The 19,928-nt window shown below is 35.5% G+C and overlaps 2 protein-coding genes across 8 annotated transcripts; one reads left to right on the forward strand and one right to left on the reverse strand.

Moving 5' to 3' along the window:
* Positions 1-1,435: 1,435 nt before the first annotated feature.
* Positions 1,436-10,028, reverse strand: LOC112553724 (phosphopantothenoylcysteine decarboxylase-like). Its single transcript, XM_025221136.1, has 5 exons — positions 9,784-10,028; positions 8,867-8,962; positions 8,534-8,662; positions 7,617-7,785; positions 1,436-5,112 (listed from the first exon to the last, which is right to left on the reverse strand). Exons 1-5 carry the CDS (start codon positions 9,889-9,891, stop codon positions 5,012-5,014), a joined length of 603 nt encoding a protein of 200 aa, XP_025076921.1. The 5' UTR covers positions 9,892-10,028; the 3' UTR covers positions 1,436-5,011.
* On the forward strand, positions 9,628-18,843 carry LOC112553723. 7 transcript variants are annotated; one of them, XM_025221134.1, is made up of 11 exons: positions 9,628-9,645; positions 10,906-10,965; positions 11,304-11,340; positions 11,968-12,030; positions 12,452-12,552; positions 12,896-12,961; positions 13,333-13,599; positions 13,843-13,962; positions 15,492-15,608; positions 15,879-15,966; positions 16,342-18,843. In XM_025221134.1, exons 2-11 carry the CDS (start codon positions 10,936-10,938, stop codon positions 17,319-17,321), a joined length of 1,869 nt encoding a protein of 622 aa, XP_025076919.1. In that variant the 5' UTR covers positions 9,628-9,645; positions 10,906-10,935; the 3' UTR covers positions 17,322-18,843. The 7 variants fall into 7 exon arrangements, with proteins under 7 accessions (XP_025076919.1, XP_025076915.1, XP_025076917.1 ...); XM_025221130.1 differs by lacking the exon at positions 9,628-9,645 and adding an exon at positions 10,052-10,146; XM_025221132.1 differs by lacking the exon at positions 9,628-9,645 and adding an exon at positions 10,053-10,125.
* The last annotated feature ends 1,085 nt before the right edge of the window (positions 18,844-19,928 follow it).

Below are 19,928 nucleotides of genomic sequence, written 5' to 3' on the forward strand. Positions count from 1 at the left end.
GCTTCACGCATTTTGTCTCTATCTGAACATGTACTAACGAGAGAATTTATACTATTAAGCTCAGGTAAACGCTATTCCATGCCAATATGCAAAAATAACTGACACCTGAAATCGTTTGTGCCATCTGCTGTCCAGCTGCTCAACCTCAGATGAAGTGTCAATGGTGTGTGTGTGATGTAGATGCGCACATGATTATTCTCGATGCAAGTTGTTGTTTATTTTATAGTATATATATACAATTTGTCTTCCTTTCACTGTGCATCTTAACACTGCACCTTGCAGTGAACATGTTCTATTTTTATTTTTAACCTACTGTAACTAGAACCCCTTCCCATGTTTAAATTGCCCACTGAGACCATTAAAGTTGATCATTGTAATTGTTAAAGAAGTAGAATATGCTGTCCTGTTGTGAATAGAAAACTAAGCTAAAATCAATCATTCTTGTATGGAAAAGCTTGAATGATAGTTTAGCAGTCAATGGTGGATTGACTATGTTCCCCACTGTGTTCTAACGTTTCAGTCTGATTTCTGTTTCTTTATAAGATTGTTTTAGAAGTGTACAAAATCTGTAACTCTGTTCTTTATGACTTCATCTTTGACAGCTACCATAGGACAAGCAGATGACTTTGTCTTGATATTTTCTTTAATTTCTAATCTGTGAAACCCTGATAGAACATTTTTAAAATGTTACCAAAATGGCTGCAGGGGTTAAAAGCATTTTATGAAATGTAAGCTATATCATTTCATTATCATCAAGGAGACTAAACATTGTATTTCTGTACCTCTGATTGCATTAGTAGTAAGAAACTTTCTCTGGGAAACTTATACTGGTCATTTAAATGAGCATGTGCAGTTCTCTGTACTACAAACTCCCATCATTTGAGTAAATAGCCACCCACCTCCCCCATTCTCCGTTCTTAGTATACATATGCCGAAAGAGGTCATAAATGTTCATTGATATGGCTAATTCCCATTGGTTGTAGATTTGTGCAAATATCCGTGTAAGGACTTAAAGAAATCCCTTTGACCTCTAATTAATTGTAATGAGAATGTGAAATAGGAAGTTCTGGTCCAAGATAACTGCAAAGACAGAAACATTAGATCAGGAAGTACACTGACATTATTAAGTATTAGAGGCTAGGATTTACTTCAAGTACTTCATTAGAGACAGATATTCCAGAATGTATTAATAAGCTACAAGGCTTGATAAATATGTTCAAGACTTACAACACTGGAATTGCATAGCTAAGCCAACTGAGTATTTCCTTTCTCTACATAAATGCATTAGCATCACAGTTCTAAACTTCACATCTAGTCAGTCAAGAATATCTTGACCAGACTTTATGTGTGTGCGTTTGCATGCACACACAAACAGCAATGCATATGTATGCATACATAATTGCTCACTCTTTAACACAATCACAAAAACAAGAGCTTTTCATTTATTGATGCTCAATTATTTTTAATGCCTGATTTTATTTTAAGAATATTATATGTAAATGCTGCAGTCATTGTAGGATCCAGAAAAGATACCACTGTGCATTCACTACAAAAATTATACACCTTCAAATTATATATTATAGGTACAAATTACAAAATTTCCTGCAAAGCTGGAAAAGTTATTGCATACTCATCCACCAAAAATTCATAAGATTTTATTAAAATTTATTTTCTAATGAAGAGGAGGAAGTGATGAAAAGCTGGAATTGAAAATAAATTATCAATAGTATGGAACCAATGGAACATAATTTAAACAGAAGGCTTATATAACACCCTAACCCTTCTAAAAAACAAAACAAAAAACACTAAGCACAGATTCTAATGACTTTGTTATAAGCTTCATATAAGCATCATACTAGATCTATAAAGGTATTTTTTAAAGATGGGGAAAAAAAATGTGCAACATTTGATTTAGAACACATTTCATTCAGCAATCTTTAATGCAGATTGGTCCAATTATAATGCCAGGTGTTCTGCAGAGATGAAAAATGTTCACCACAGAACAGAATCATGAAAAGCCTTTGGAGGAACGTGCAGACACTAGCATTCAAAGGCACATTAGATGATGACAATGATAACAATAAAGCCCCACATCAGTATTATTATAATGTATCAGTACTAAAATAATATTCAAAGCTTCCTTTACCATAAGAGCGAGACTCCCTGAAAAGAAAATTTAAGGAGTTATAGTATTTGAAAATCATAGAAATTCCAGAATGTAATAGTTGATAAATGGTGCAGGCTATAAATTTACAATTTCTCTTCCTCTGCATTTTAAGGAAATGTTTAGCAATACTAGTCATAGTACTTACAGCATTATAGATATGCTTATTTTTAATGATTATTGTGCCTTTTGAGGTGAACACATTGAGACTGAGCAAACAAGAAAGGAATGTCTGTTAAAGATACCGATGACCTGCAGTCCATGATTCATTATGTGTCACAGAGTACAATATCTGCTGTCTTGATGAGAATAAATGTCGGTCACTTATGTGTATTTTCAAGCTTTCAATAGAGCACATACACCTCAACCAGATTTTCACTGTGTAAAATGAAATCTATTAACAGGGTCTGAGGATTGTTACTAAATATGGAACAACAATTGAACATATCCAGCTATGACAATGTCAAACAAAACTGAAATTAAACCCCACTTTTAAATACTTGTACCTAACTGTTATCACCTCCTTTTGTTGAAATGGCTTGTTTATAAATCTGAGCATTAAAAGAAAAATATAAAAGCTCAACTCAGAGTGAGTCTAATTAGGTCTGTGAACTTTTTCGTGATGCTATTTCATTAATACTTTATTTTCCTCTTTCCTCTTCACACTTTCCTTCTATCTTCCCTTAGTCCTATAGAAGAATGTTAGCCAAAGCATAGATGTACTTGCAGTTCTCTATTATTAATCTCGCATGTGCATGCACTTAAAGGTGAATTAAACGTTACTATCTGAAGCCAATACATCTAATGGGTGCACTGCTTTTACGAAAATCACAAATTTCTTTTCTAGATGTGTGATGTTACAATGAGGCTAAATATGCATGATTTCTGCACTAGAAGCATTGTTCAGCATGGAGACTATCAAACTTCTGTGGCTCAGTGTTAATGAAACCTAGTTTTAGGCTCTATGTTATTTTACTTTTCTCTATTGAGAAATATATGCCAAGAAGAATAGCTATATTTATTGGACACCAAGTGGAAGAGCATTCATGTACTACTATTGTTGTTGTTATAAGCACACTTCAAGACACTTAAGGCCACTTAATGCAAAAGTCAGTGAGCCAGACAACAGAATGCAGATTTCTAGATTTTTTCCTGGTTCATAAACAGAAGGAAAAATATGCATGCCATCAAATCCCACATTCATATGAAGAAAGTTTAATTAAGAGACAACAAGATCTCTTAAAATGCCCAACATGTAAGACTTATGTACTCAAGTGCACACAGCTGAAAATGGTACATCCATCCGTGGCATGATTAGTTCATATAAAAATGTATAACATAAAATTAGGAAAAGTTATTTGGGGTAGATTTTCCATTATGAAAATATATGGCCAAAGGCCTACACTCTTCAAAATGGTATGACGGATGTAGCTGAAAATGACTGGCCAGATACTAATTGCTCCTTCCAATGAAAGACATGATTATAAACAGTGGGATGGGGCAGTGGACACAAGATCTGGAAATGAAATAAAACCCCACACATAAGGAGAACACCAACAGTTCCTTCCTTTTGCTTAAAAATGGAAGTAAAAAAGGGAAAAATTACCTCTGTGCTTTGTAAAGTGACATACCACACAATAAAAAACATCATACATCCTACTTATGTTTTTACTAGTATCTATAATGATTACACTATTATATATTATCAATGCCTCCTGCTAAAAACACTCATTAGTTCTAGGTAGCCTGAAGTTTAATGCATTGGTGAAATATTGGATACTAAACAATGCTTCTCCACTTACAATAGAACCAACAACCAATTATTGAGAACATCAGGTTATGAGCAACTTGTTCATAAATCTATACAGAGCAACATGCATGGATAACCAAATATCAGAACTATACAGTGAGTTTGCATGATCCTTCAAAGACATGACCTGGGTCCCCTTTTTGTTTGTTCATAAGGGAAAACCCTTATTTTTAAAAATATTTTTTAAAACTTTGAAATAATAAAGAAAATTTACAGTTTAGGTTACTCAAAACTCTCTCTTCTGCATAAGGAATGATAAGATTACATTGTTTCTAAAATGGTCAAGAGTTTTTAGGTTACTGCTGAATGCTAAATCAATGATCAGAAGGTATTAAAATCCAAAGACAACTATTAACTATCTCATGCGTTAATCATAGACTGTTCAAGCCAATCTAAGTCCTACTCATCTCCAGTAATGCACAACATGAGCAAGCTTGTGTTAGCTGAACAACTGCTGGGCTTTTTAGGGAGTGGTTTGTTTCTATGGCTTCTAGAAAATAACTAAACATTTGACAGTGGTTACTGACTTAAAAGGCCACATTTATTTTGTTCTTTTTTTTCATAAATTTAAAACTTTTCACTATCAAAAATTCAAAAACCAATAAATCAAAAAGCCAATGATGATCATGTTCCCCTGAGTTATGAACAACCTACAAACAATAAAACAACTGGGCTAACAATACCACTGTTTATGTTTAGCACATATTTTGTACACATGAACTCAAGAGGGATAAGATTATAACCATGAAAGAATCTGTTAGGGCTATCCTTTTAGATCTATTCGATAGCTAAACAATGCAGTAGCACTGCATAGTGACAAGCAGTGAGTATACTGCAGGGTTTATATAAACATGTTCAGTTATTAATATCTTGGGCCAGTATGGAAAAAAAAAATACTTTCAAAATATATTCACCCACAGATGCGAACTTGGATTCCTTGGAAAAGTTCTGAGAAGATCATCACATCTAAATAGTATCTGCACATAATTTTCCGATATTTGCATTTCCCACCCTTGTCTATCTTCAGAAGAGACACCTTAATCCAAGAGTTCATCGGGAAAATAGGTTTGCTGAGATTTCTCAATTGTATTTTTTACAGCTGTCACCACGGTAGCCACCTCTGCCATTGCCCCCATTCCTGTGGATGCAAAACAAATACAGATAGTTTAATGCTAAAATATTTTTCTCATCTTATAAATACCACTGTGTGTGTGTTTGTGGTCTGGTTTATTATTACTGGTAGTACACTTACATAAAAATGACAAATGACAAATTTGTGAACTTTATCTTTGATCCTTGTGTAAGTTTTCTGATTACTAAAGAGGATGTGCAGATACTGCTACGATATATGGGACAGGTAAAACTAGTGGAGATCAGATGAGGTGTTATTGCTGTTCTGTGTTGATCTTACACTTATTGAAGGTCCCACAGCAATCCTTCTAGAAAAAGCATTTTGCACAGTGGCATGCCATCCTTGTCTGTCACTAGCAGCACGTTTTGGGGCAAGCTGCAGCCACATTATGAATGTGCTTTGATGTTATCTTTGTATCTTTTCTTTGGGCAACTTCTGTTTCAACAACTGTCAGATAGCTCACCATGTAGAAGCAGATGAAGGATTCTGGCCTTAGCCATATAGCTGGCATGACCAGCCCAGCATGACTGATTTCGTAAGTACTTTTTCAATGCTAGACACCTGAGCTCTCTCAAAGACTTCAAGGAGGGGAATTTAGGTAATAAATGTCATATCTACTCTAAATATTTATATCATCCTGGGTTGACGCCACATTGACTTTCAGAGGTTTGCCTCTGAGGTACTTATCACCAATTATAATTATAATAAATGCAAAATTTGTAAAACGCATACTCACACACCTAAGGAGCATGCTCTTACTGCCTAAGAACAAGAACAAAACATGGACAGCATAAAATGGACAGGAAAGCTGTTTGTGAGCTCAACTTCCTGGTGATTTTTCACCTGGATGATGGATTATTTTAGTTCTTCAATAGTGGGTGGAGAGCCAAGGTCAGGCAGCAACAGCAACAGTGGGATGCCTTGATAGTAATATTAACAAATAAATGTAGATTGAGGTTACTGTTCTTTTAGTGTTTGATAGAATCATTAACAGATGAATGTAGATTGAGAAGGGTACTTTTTGAAGTCTTTTGTTAAGACGATTGTTTTTTTTTAAAATTAGAATTCCTCATCTGCTGAGACTAACAGAGTGATGTTTGGTTTAAAGGAAATGTAGACATTTCTGATTGCTTTGAAGAGTATCTTCAAGATTTGGTTTCTGTATAATGCTCAATTTCTACAAATGATGTGCAAATCCACGTTGTTTTTCCAATCCAAACCAAACTTTCTAAAAGTATTCCTGTGATCTGTGATAAGGTTACAGACCACATTAAGTTCACAAATTTTGTTCCAGATTATCTTTATTTTTATGCTATAAAATGTTGTAAAAGGGGAATGATGGCTCCAAATTAAAGCATCAACAAAGAAAATAGTGGTATGTCACTGAAACTGATGTCACTTTTTACATCACCGACATTTCAGAGAGTACATCATAAGGAAGAAAAAAAACAAGACTAAAACATGTGGCAGTCAACAGAAGTACACGGTCAACTTCTCCCTGAGGGGAAATGGTTTGTAGTGTTATATGCTGCCCTTCATTCTGATCTATAAGCACACTGAGAGGTCATTATCAGAGCTCTAGAGCAGTGGTTCTCAAAGTTTTTCGGACCGCGGACCACTTTGCTTAAGTAAAAGCTATGGCGGACCACCAAGGCCTAAGTAAAAAATATGGCGGACCACCAAGGCCTAAAAATCAGTCTGTACTATGAATTTCAAATTTACATTGCCGCATTTGTTTCATTTTAATTCAAAACTAAATGTCCTTTTGTAAAACTAGTATGGTAATAAGATGACATAAAACTACTTATACCTCGTTCTTTGTAATTAAAATGTTAATGCGAGGAATGCATAACTTTAAACATCAGTTTGCTGACATATGACGACTGTCAGCAGCGGACCACCTGACTTATGCCCGCGGACCACACTTTGAGAACCACTGCTCTAGAGCATTCTAGCATTTTTGAGTATGCATTTATAAATCGTTCCATGAATTTTAAGAGTGTGGTAGTGTATATTTGTGTTGTGTGTGTGTGTAAGAGAGAGATCCCTACTGTTCAATACTAACTATATTAAAAGGGAGAAAGATGATAAGACAGGATGAGCAGAGAGAACAAATTTCCAGATCTAAGTACTCCTTTTGCTAAATACAAAGCTGACAATAAAGTCACAGCTGTAAGAGTTTTGTGGGAGAAATCAGCCTGGCTACACCAGGTACACCAGTTAGTGTCACAATAAACTCAAGACATCAAAAGAAATAAAAAAAAGCCAAGCCCCAGAAAATGTCATGCAAAAAGCAACAGCAGAAAAAACACCAGTTCATTAAATTACCTTAAACATTAAAATGCTGATCATAGAAAAAGAACATCATACAGAAAAGAATATACAAAGAAATCTAGGTATATAATGCAGGAAGGGAAAGTTTTCAAAAGAGATAAAATAAAAACATTATTAACAAGGTATAATCATTGTCAAGGTCTATCTTGATCAGACATTTGTTATGTTTGCAGTACCTGTGTCTCCACAAGCAAGCTTCTTCCGAATGCATGGTATTTCATAATAACCAAGGCTCTTCATAACCTCCACCTGTTGACCTGTTAGAGGATGATCCCACATGCATGTATTCATGGCTGGAGCAAACAACAGTGGCCGGCGAAAGTCCCATGCTCTCACGATGCATGTCTGCAGCATGCAAAAGTTCGTGCCACAAAAAGAGATATTTAATATACACATAGTAACTGCATTATTTTTAAATGCACAAAAATAAAAGAACTTAAAAAAATAGTATGGCTTACCCCTCTGACAATCTTTATGCCTTTTAATACAGCTTCAAAGGCATCACAATTAAGCAAAACCATGAAAATTTAAGAGAATGATCAGTATATTTAAATTTGCATTTGTACTTTGCAAGATTTTGCTAACAGTAACATGCATGTTTGTTTAAAATAATGCAAACATTTGCACATGCAGAAATACGGTAGTCTTTATTGATATTATATGTGTGAGTGCTTTCCAGCCTTTGCTTTTTCAGGTTCTTAGATAAAATTAGCTGGGGGTTTTCAGATCCTCAGATAAAATTACTGACCATTTGCATAAAGAATATACAGCAATGAATATGTATTAGTATTACTGTGATCTTGATCCTTGATATTAAGAAACTTTAATTCCTTTTTATTTACTACCATTTTATTTTTAAACATGTAAAAATGTGTTGATAACATCTAACAACAAAATATCAGGTTTTATATCTCTGGATTAATATAAACTTGTTGACATGATAAGACCTCTAAACTAAAATCATTTAACTTTTACAGACTTCTTAGCGAATATTCTTTGCATGCTCTGGGGCTCTCTTAACTGATTTACACACATTTTATGTGTTAGATAAGTGGTTACAACTAGCACCACCCCCAGCTTCAAATATACTAACCAGTAGGTTGTCACAAAGTCCATTTGCAATTTTGGCCAAGGTGTTGGCATCGAGAGGGGCTATCACCATGAGGTCTGCCCATCTTCGAAGCTCTATGTGTAGCACAGGATCATTCATTTGTCGCCATCCCTTTCAGAGCAGTGTACATAAAATATCATTACCACAGTCCTGATGAGTATTTCAAATTAAAACAGCATAACACAATTACTGGACTGGAGTGCATGAAGGCTGTTTCAACACAGAAACTTTTACTCTGGATTTTAAACTTTTTAGTCTTCTTAATTTTATTTCTGAAGCTTATGAAAATATATGAAATGCAGTATTCTCACGTACCTCCCACTCATCCTCATCTGTGTAGACTGGGCAGGATAGAGACTGAATGTCAAAAAAATGTCGAGAATTTTTCGTTGTGACCAACTGTACTTCTGGCTGAAGTTAAAAAGATATATCAATGTACTGACAAATATAGGTGCTTCATTTGCAATTTCATTTGCAGTTCTGGTACGTAGTGAAGTTATCTCCAATTAAATTTGTTTTCCTGTTCTGTTCAATAACCAGGAAACATAACTGGCCAGCTGAAATGACTACTGATATTTGCAGCAGCATGAATATTTGCTGGTGCACATCTGTGTGCGCACACGTGTGAGTGTGTGTGGTGCTTGTGGAATCAAAAGATAAAAGAAAAAGTGATGAGAATCTCCATCAAGGTAAAAATGACAGAGAAAGATCTGAGTTTTCATAGGAGGTACAACCATTTCTGGCTCTTACTAATACACAAACAGAAAGGTAAAACACACACACACACACACACAAACAAAATGATTATTAAAAAAATAATCTTTGCCAAACTTGGTCATACGTTTGTCCAGTTAAAAACTGCAATAAACTTTAAACTTTAATGCTTAATCTAGAAAATAACAGCTACGGATTATTCTCCTCCAAGTACATTATTCTTAAGCAACAGCTGTTAAAACTTTCGAAGTGGCGGTCTCGCATCCTGAAATCTAATTTCTCGTTGGTCGTCTAGCGGGTTATTTATACAGCTACATCCGAGAATATAAAATGACACAAACAATTGCCGCTGTCGAAACAAGCAACTGAGAAGGACTACAGTGAGTATTACTTTTCTATTATTAAAAGCACATACTATTAAAACCGAGTGGTTTTTAGGGGAGGTGCGGGGTGTGGAAAGTCGCTTTACTTCAAGTGCGTCAACTTTCACGCAGTTAGTATACGATCCAGTGATTTACCTCAAACGGCAATTTCGTCAAGGCATCCAGCAGCTGTGGAACTTTCACAGAAGCAACACTGCCAGTGCAGCCAACCAAAATTTTGGGTCTGCTAGTATTCTTATCCATGATATGTCATAAGAACCACTTGTACAGCATACAAGTAGCGTTGTACAGCGACTGGCGACTACCATCAGTCTAAACCCAAGCTCTGGTTGATTTGGTCATCCAACAAACAGTCTTAACGTCTGTCTCTACCAAGACCAGAAGAGCTCTCTACTGTTGAAATGACAAAAACAGATCACTTTCGGTTTCGACATTTTAGGCCAACGCATGAAAAAAATAATTGACTGTCTACTCATGGTAGCAAATCTTGCTTCATTAGTAAGCATTTACTTTTTTGTTTCTTTTAACAGAGTAACCGAAGTACTTTCTTTGTTATAAAGACAGGCTACTAGAAGTAATAATTGAGTCGCGCAATAAGTGACGTCACATGCAGGGATTTCCGACAGTATGCGAGTTTACCGTCTCTACTGTGCATTAGAAAGAGTTGTAAATATTGCCAGTTACTTTTGCCATAGATATTGTAAAAATAATTTGCACATTTCTCGTAAAAGCAGACTTTTTACTCTTTTTGTCTTATTACTGTTATCTATCTGTGTAAGTATGCATTTGTTATAAGTGAATCAAACCGTGAGTTAGGATCATATCATACATGAGGAAACATAATGTCCTGAAAACAATATTAAAAAAAAAAATTCTGTGCAGAGGATATAGATTAACTTCAAAGCAATATTTATCATTTGCTACATAAGATCTGAGTCATTATGAAGTTGTTGCTTTTTTATTTGTGTGTGCATCTCCACTTGGTATATTGTTTTTGTCATAATTGTTTTATTAATATTGATTAATATTATTATTAAGATTATGGGACGCGTACATATATATGCAAGAGCACTTTTAAAAGAAAAACCGTATCATAAGTTTAGAGGGGCTTTTGTGCCTCTTTATGTGACAATCTCCTTTTGTAGATCAGTATTTTTGTCCCTTTAGCCATCTAGTGATTCAATATTCTGCAGCTGACTTTTTCTGAATAGTAGACATTATTAATGCACATTATTTATTCAAATTTTTAATATGCAGGTTGATGCAGACATCATAAATAATATCGATATGTCACGAATTGTGAGTTTTTTCAAAAAGGTAAGGATAATGCAGGCATATAATGCAAATTCAGGAATGGTATACTTAGGAAATTTTCAAGTTAACCATGTAACTGGACTAATTGCAGTGAGCATGGAAACAAGATTTGTGTGTAAATGCCATGGTAATATATACATAGTAAAGTAATAAGAACCACTACTACATGTTCTACTTAACTACATAGTTATTGTGAATATTAGAATCTTATACACACAGAAATCATGTGGAAGTAGCATATAAATTATGTGGAAGAAATCATGTGGAAGTAGCATATAAATTATGATGTACTGGAAATGAATTGAGTTTTCCATTTTGTGTGTGTGTGTATTTTGGGACAGTTCTTTACCAGCGGTGAAAATCCTGCCGAAGTTCCTCGTAAGAAGCTGTCATTTTGTTGTCATTGTACTATTCTATTTGTTAATCATATCAGTTGTCAAATTGTTATAATGTTTATTTTTACTACAATTTGCTTTTTTTATTTTACTAATTAAGATTTACAAGAATTACTAAAATACAACATTATTGCAACATTGCTTTGTTGTAGTATCTGATATTTCATGTAGTATTCATTTCATATGTTAGTGAAACATTTTTCATATAGGTATTTTTTAAACACAGTCCATAATACACACAAATATATATACATAATCATTTATTCATTCATATCATTCTTATAAATCAAGAGGCCCAAATTAGTTGATACATTAGGTGTTGTCCAGTTTTTAATCCAATATATATTGTCATTGCACATCAGAGCCTGTTAAAAAAATTTCATAAATATCCTCATTGTAGTTTTACTTTTCCATTATTTATAGCAAGTAGCAACAGCTACTATTTAACTTGGGCAAACAGAAATAAGAATGAAGCAAAGATGACATATTGCATAAACTTTGTTATGAGTCATATCGATTACATCATCCTTATTTTCATATTCAGATTTCACTTGTTTCTAACATTAGATGTTTCAAACTTTTGCATGAATCAGTTTATTTTAAATTTCAGATCCTGTTGAGAAATATAATTTTCCAAGCACAATGGAAGAGTTTGGTTACAGATTTAATGATTGTAAGTGATACTGAGTCAGATGTGAGAGGAAATAACTTGAAGCTTTACTAAGAACATTTTATTAAGAGTTTTCCATTTCAAAATGTTCATTGTTTGACACACCATGCCACACTTCATATTTTGATGTGATTAGGATACATTGTATTAACATTTAATGCATGGTAACCATAAATTGGTTGTATGAAAGATTATATTTTGCTATCTGATGCTTGTTTTAAGTAAATGTGGTGTAAATTATAGTTGAAAGAGCTGTAAGATAAATCTTTTTCCTAATATGTAGAAAATGATGTGCATTTTTATCAAATTTTTTGTTTCATTTTTATTAAGCAAAGTTTCAACCATGTACAACTTTCTATTAATATTAATGAATATTAATGAATTTGATTTTCAAAAACTTTCATAAAGTTAATTTAATTTCCAGATGGTGAGCTGAGGCACATAAGTACAGGAGAACCCTTCAACTTTTATGAACGACAAAATGACCACAATTACAATCAGCAGAGATATGATGCTCTTGGGGAGGTGAGAGGAAATAATGAGTTAATGAAAGGATCCCTAGGCTATTTTGTAACTGCTTTGAAAGCCATATAATGAAGAAAGATATGGGCAAAATATTTTTTGGAGTGTAACAACTTTGTTTTTTTTTTTTTAATTAAATGCAGAGTTAAATTTTGAAGAGTAAATCATATTTTAATGGATATAAGCGTTTACTTCTTTTCTCCTCTTTCCTCTCTTATCTGTGATTTTTGATCATGTGATGATTATCACTGACTCTTTGGATGATATTTAATCACAGAAATTTTCACTTGTGTGTGTGTGTGCGTAGATCTCTTACTCTCAGTGCTGCATGCATCTTGTATTACAGCTTGTGACAGAGTATGTATATGACATCATGGAAAAGGAGCTAAAACTAGAAAGGGTGTACATTCCAGTAAGTATTCTGATCTGTTACATGACTTGAATAGGAGAGATGCCTAACTGTTGGGGGATGTTGCGTGATGGGGATCTTTATGATGGTGTATTTGATATATGCCTATGTGTTACTAAATGTATATATGTGTGCATGCATGCAGATTGGTAGGGGGGGTATGTTGGGGGGTGGCATATGTATGTACTTGCTTGGGCAAGTTGGTGTGTGTTGAGGGTAGGAGATGAATATTGTCAATAATCTGCTAGAATATACTTGTGTATGTGTTTAGTCTGGGTATATGTGTGTTTATGCAAAAGCAACTTTTTGCACATACACAGAAGTGTCATACTGCTTATATCTATTGACATTTCATTCTTCTGAATTGGTCTTAGGAGGATGCAAGGAAAGAGGACCCTCAGAGTTTTATTTTCATGTCTCCTGGTGCTTTGACCAATTCAGACAAGCTCATGCTTCTTATCCATGGAGCAGGTGTTGTCAGAGCTGGCCAGTGGACACGCAAGCTCATCATCAATGAAAATCTGGAAAAGGGTTCACAGATACCTTACATCCGGCGTGCTTTTGAAAAGGGTTTTGAAGTCATTGTATTTAATACTAATTTGAACCAGGTCACCATCAATGGGAAATTGGAGGATGTCAAGGTATAATTTCATCATTGAGTACAAAATTGTGAAACATTTATGCAACCTCATAGATTATTATGCTCATGTTGTATTAATTATTATTTGATTACTAACTTCTATTTTCATATAAGTTGAAACAGCTGTTTACAAATATTTGTTGCCATGGCCTTTGTTAAACTTAAAACATTTATAGAATTTACCTTGATAAAGTGGAACAGTCTTATCAATAGCTTATAAACTGAGATGTCATTGCTCTTACAGGACAACCAAACTCCAGAGGATCATGGGATATATATCTGGCGCCATTTTGTACAGAAAGCAGCTGCTAGAAACATTGCAATTGTGGCCCACAGCTATGGTGGTATTGTCACATTTACTTTGGTAAGTTTACTAAAAATCGGCTTTATAAATGACCCTTTTTGGCAAACACTGTGTAACACTGACACCTGTTCTGCTTTTGATTACACTGCAGGAAAGCAGAATATAATGTAGTCTTTGTAGTGGGAGCACTTGTTTAAAGCATCGTGTACTGCTGACAGTGCTTGTTCCCTCAACTTTGCACCCCCTTCACCCCATAACTTGGTTACGCGAGCAGCGCAGCATGAGACGGACGACAACAGCGGGTGACATAGCACCCAAACTGTCCAGTATAAAAAGTAGGCAAAATTCAATGCTTTCATCTGTTTACCAAAAAGGTGGCTGGTCCTGCTTGGAAAAAGCAGTAAAACTTTGGTTCTGAGTACAAGAGAAGTACCATTCTGCTGCAAGGTGTCTTGGTCCTGCTAGAAAGCGGCTCATGTCACTCGACCACTCCCTTTAAGTAAAAGCACACTGAGTACAAGAGAAGTATCATTTTGCCTCAAGGTGCTATGGTCCTGCTGAAAAGAGGCTCACGTCACTCAACCCCCTCTTTCCCCACCCCAGGGAGATAGGTATTAGGTTTTAGTAAGGTAGGTTAGAATAGATATAGTAGTTGTATGTGTAAATAGTGTGAATAAATCTACTTCTTTAAACTAATTTACCTGTGTGAGCATGTCAGTCTGAACGAATTAGCATGTTGTACATATGTCCTCGTCATGTGAAAGAGATGAACTTGTATCACTAGAGCGAAAGAGATTTGTGTCATCTGAGTTATAACACATCAGAGAGCACAAATAAAGATCTGTTTGATTGAACAACGCACCAAAGAAAACACACTTTTGTCTGGGAAAAAGCAGGGTCTTTTGTGGATTCCAAGGTTGGCTGAGTGTGGGTGTATAGTGGATGGGGAAAAAAGAACACAACACAAGGTATAGATTAGACAATGCACCCGATGAATGAGAGCTAGAATTTTAGCAGAAAATTCTCCTTGGGAACGTCTGTCCTCTTCCCTGGACCACCATGGAGGAATGGACTGATTTGGTGTTAGAGGCTGCAGTGTTAGCTTTAGTGAGGAATGTGTTCAGTCTGGCTGCATCTTTATAATTAAAGAGTTTAAAGTCACTGGACTCTTTAGCACTATTTCTGTGAACAGATAAATTCAAATATTATTAAATAGCCTGATAGGGTTAACTGGTGGTGCATAAGAGCCTGGGCAACATAAAGGCAATAACTTTTTTTCACATGACTGCAATTTGTTGTAAGATGCTAATATCCAAATGCAGAGTAAAAGATGTTTGCAGACTGAAGAAGCAATCTTTATGGTGGTTGTGCAATAAGTAAATAACACAGGTCCTAAGTATGATATTAAAGAGAACAAGAAGAGAAGGAAAAAAGCATGGAATTTACAGTTTTGGTGAAAACATAACTATATATAAAACTATGTAAGTAACATTTATAACTTTGTATGTAACTACATATGTACCTAGATATACATATGTGCTTGAAGAATGTTCATGATGATGATATGAGGGAGGATTTTCTGTCACCAGGCAAAGCAATTTCTGGAGGATTTCAAAGAGAGGGTTTTTAGCATTGTGTTTACAGACTCAGTCCATGCATTTAAGCGCAGTGAGTGGCCAGCAGATGTGAAACAGTTAATAAAAGAGGTAAACATTTTCTCATTCTATGCTGGCAGAAAGAGAGAAGTGCTGAAAGGATGTCCTAGATTTTGCAGGAAATATACCGAATCACAAATAGTACCAGAAATGCAAATGTTTTGCTGTTGCTGAAATATTCTTGCTTATTTGGAAGTTGAGGTGGAATTCAATATTTTTAGCTTTTTGTTTCCCTTTTATGTTAACATTTTCTTTTGATGATTGGTGGTTCATATGGTTGTCTTCTCACATGTGACTGTTGTTTATCTGGTTGTACTCCAGCGAGCTGTCAACTTTGCTGCTAGCTATGTTCCTATCAATGTTCTCCTTAACACTGCAGACTCGGAGGACTGCTGTTCTGTATCTGCAGGTAGTGTGCTGGTTCTTTACCTGCCTTGCATGGCAAAGTGATAAATATTTGTCTATATCAATCCAAGCACTTGGGCATCAAGTAGTTAAAAGTACAGAGAAATTGATTTGTTTGTTTCCTATCTAAATATTGTGCATTTATAGTATTTTTAAAATGACCTCTTATTAAATTTTACTGATTTTTGCATGCTCACGTAAGTGGTTTCATTTTGCAGTTTCATCTAGAAGTTTCAGATTAAGTTGACAATTTTAAAATGCATATGCCCTCATGTAAGATGTAATAGAACATACCATTATTTGTCTTGTAACTGCACTGGTTATTTTTTCTCCTGTGTAAATTGTTATCTTATTCTTTTTTTTTTTCTCCAAATATTAGGGACAGAGGAACATGAGAGAACCTCATACACAAGCATTGACATGGCCTTCAAGTACATTCAAGAAAACTATGATTCATGGACTCGGGATAAGACCATGGCGACTCATAATTTTCTTCCCCTTCCAGAAGATTTGTCACCATTCCAGCCCTCTAACAGATGGAACAAAGTGGAAGCAGCTGAGGCTGTTAAGCCAGATGAAGAAGAAAGAGAAGAGAAGAAAGAGCCAAAAGAGGATGTCACTAACAATCAGAGTGATCTAACAATGGATGACAACAATCAGACAGAGAAGTCTGAAACGCAGGCACAAGGGGTACAAAATCAAATTGAAGAAAGTAACAGGGAAGCAGAGTTAGAAATAAAGAAAGGCATAGTAGTAGCATTAGAAGAAGTTGGAATTGTTGAGACAAATAAAAGCAAAGTGACCGGTGAAGCAGATAGCTTGGAGATGGAGTCAAACAGAGATGAAGTAAAGATGGAAGCAGCAGAATACGATGCCTTGGAAACAAAGAGAGATGATGCTGTGGAGACCAAGAGAGACGAAATTGAGGGCATGAAGGGGAACGATATTTTGGTAACGGAGACAGGGAAAGATAATTCAGTGGAAACAGAAACAAAAATGGCTGACATAATGGACACTGATCAAGCAAAAATAGAAACAGAGATACCAGGATATACATCTGAAGAAGGTGAACGTGATAAGTCTGTGGAGACAGATAAAGGAAAAGGTAATTATGGTCTTTCATCAGATGAGGGTCTGAAGCAGTCTGAACCAGAGTCACCAGGCTTGGAGAGTGCTAATGATAAGTCTGTAGAGACAGATAAAGGAAGAAGTGGTGATAAGCTTTTTTCAGATGAAGGTTTGAAGAAGTCTGAACCAGAGTCACCAGGCTTGGAGAGTGCTAATGCGATGGTCCCAGAGATGCAGGCATCCATTGATTTAGAAGAGAAAACTCCTTCAGGCATCAAGTCTGAGCTGTGAAGCTACCTGAGAGTTTTGCTACATTTATTTATGAAGCTTGAGGCTTTACATGTGTAAAATTAAGCATCATAAACACCATTTGTAAAATTGGGATCATGTGGGCTGTCAGAAATGAGCAAACCTGTTGCAATAAAGGTTGCAAGAAACAATTTTCAAACTGTGCTGGTCAATCTGTACAATTCACTGCCAGTTTACTTGCACTGACGCTTCCTTATGTTTACTTGTCTTAATTTCTGTTTCATGCAGATCTGCTAGGTTAGTATAATGCGTTTTCTACCAGAATTGCTAGATCCACGTTTCCTGGCCAAGCATATAGTGATTATATCTATGGCAGTTTTGTTTTGCATATGTAAATGTAATGCATGTCAACCACATGCATAATTGTTTGCAATTTTGATTGGCATCATAACTATTTTATAGTAATGAGAGTTGGTTAATTTATAAACTTTGTTTAAAAACTTGATAAAAATGCCAGCATGTGGGAGTAGGAGAAAATATAAATGTCAAAAGTTTGGCAAAAATTGTTGTCAGATTGGCAAACCAGTGCCTTTTGCGAACATTCCATCGAGCATCTGCTGTTATGCACAAACAGAATTTTTAAATTTTCAAAAAAGGTGCAAACAACAACGAAAAAAGATGAAAATACGTTTTTAAAGTGCCATTTAAACTAGGTAAGCAGAAATTGAAATGTGCATAACAGTTTGCGAAAATGGAGTGTGGCAAGTGAGTATAACATAAAGATTGTGATGTCACTTGACAACAAAACAAATATATCTTTTCTGAACTTCAAATTTTTTTCATGATATTTTCTCTTTCTTTATACATGTTTCATTAAAAAAAAAATTGGAAAAAAATATATGCTGTGATATGTTTCTTATTTTAATACCAGAATGTATAATTAATGCATCATTATCCCTCAGTATCTTATTGCTATCATTTTTTGCCATGTTGTCCTTTATAGGATTCTAACATCTACCTTAGGGACATTTGTCTCTTGGAAACTATAATTGGAGAAATTCTAGCATATCACTTTATAATTCTGGATATGGATAATTCACACTTGTATCATATTTTACTTTTTTAGACAGTAAATCATTTTATTGGAGGAAATAAACTGTGAAATAAAGATTAAAAAAAGTATTTTCTGCATAGAGATCTAATTAGATGTACTGATAAAAAACTTTTATAGGTTGCCGTGAATTGGACTAAGAGCACTGACGTGGACATTTTTAAGCACAAATTTTCATCCAATTTAAGTTTAAGGTTTGTACAGAATTCTGAAGCCTTTGTCCCAACAGCTTGTACCTGTAGCTGAAATCTTGAAAACAGCAGTGTATGCATTATTTCAAAATATTTGGCTTCTGGTGGCATAAAAGTATCTTCGTGTGTATGTCAAATATCACTGCCACCCTTATATCATTTATTTTCTACAGGATGTAATATTATAGGGCTTGATAAGATGCTAGTATTGTGAGCTGTTTTGAATCTCTTAAAGTTACATTAAAGCATAACTTGACTTAAAGGTGTTAATATTAGTGTTATTATTTGTCTTCTTAAATAATTGTTGTCCATTTGCTTGTAAACCCATGCGCGGTCCGGTGGCGCAATGATTAGCACCTGCCAATACAGTGTGGGTTGGCTGCCCTGGGCTTAGCTCTCGTCTCGGGCACACTGTTCTTTCTTTGCATGGGGCGTAAGTATACAGGGCTTGCTGCCTTACCGTGATATAGCCTTAGTTGATGGTTAAACACCCATTCTCACCCCACCCACCCCCAACACACATTCCCCTTGTAAACTGAATGGTGTCAGCACTTTATGAGAATTGAAACTGAAAATATTGTATAAGCAAAAATAAAGATATACATGAATTCAAAATACATATAATACACTTTGCTGCAACACGTCTTATTCCTTATATTAAATGAACAGAGTTGTTAGTAGGAAAGTGCTTCCACCATGCGGTTAATTTGCACTATGGAGGGAGGGGGGGGAAGAAACCCCCCAGACGCCCAGCCCTGCGAACAAGTGTCACATACAGAAAGTGTTGCGACTGTGGGGAAATTTGCAGAGGAAGCGACGGGTAGGGTGCTAAGGTAGAAACTAATGTTTCTTAGGGAGGTGACCATGGTACAAATGGGCCATGAAATGAGATTGGAAAAAAATGAACATTAGAGAGGCAGAATGACCTGCATGGGCAGTGAGGTAAAGACTATAAGACGTAAAGTGAAATGCATTGTGGTGTGAAGATGGAAGCCACGGAGATGGAAGCTTTCCCTAGCGTGAGGATATGCATTGTGGTCGTCAGTGAAACGTCGGCATAGACCTCTCAGACACTCTCTGCTGTAGATAGTCCTCACTAATTGGGGTGGGTGGTGAGACCGAAGTGACGGCACCTTCTCAAACTCTCTCGCTCAAAGGAGTTCTTGGGTTTGATTCTACTTCTACAATCGATCTTTAGTTCTGACTCATTGATCATTTATTATTATCTCAACGCAAACATTTCCACAGTCGTTGAAGGATACGCCTCGGACGTATATCTCCGTGAGCGAACCGCCGCGCACCTTATCCTGGCCTCATCTAACGATAAAGCATTGGCGATAGTTATAC

This window comes from Pomacea canaliculata, linkage group LG13 (genome assembly GCF_003073045.1).
Source record: "Pomacea canaliculata isolate SZHN2017 linkage group LG13, ASM307304v1, whole genome shotgun sequence".
NCBI classification, from domain to species: Eukaryota; Metazoa; Mollusca; class Gastropoda; order Architaenioglossa; family Ampullariidae; genus Pomacea; species Pomacea canaliculata.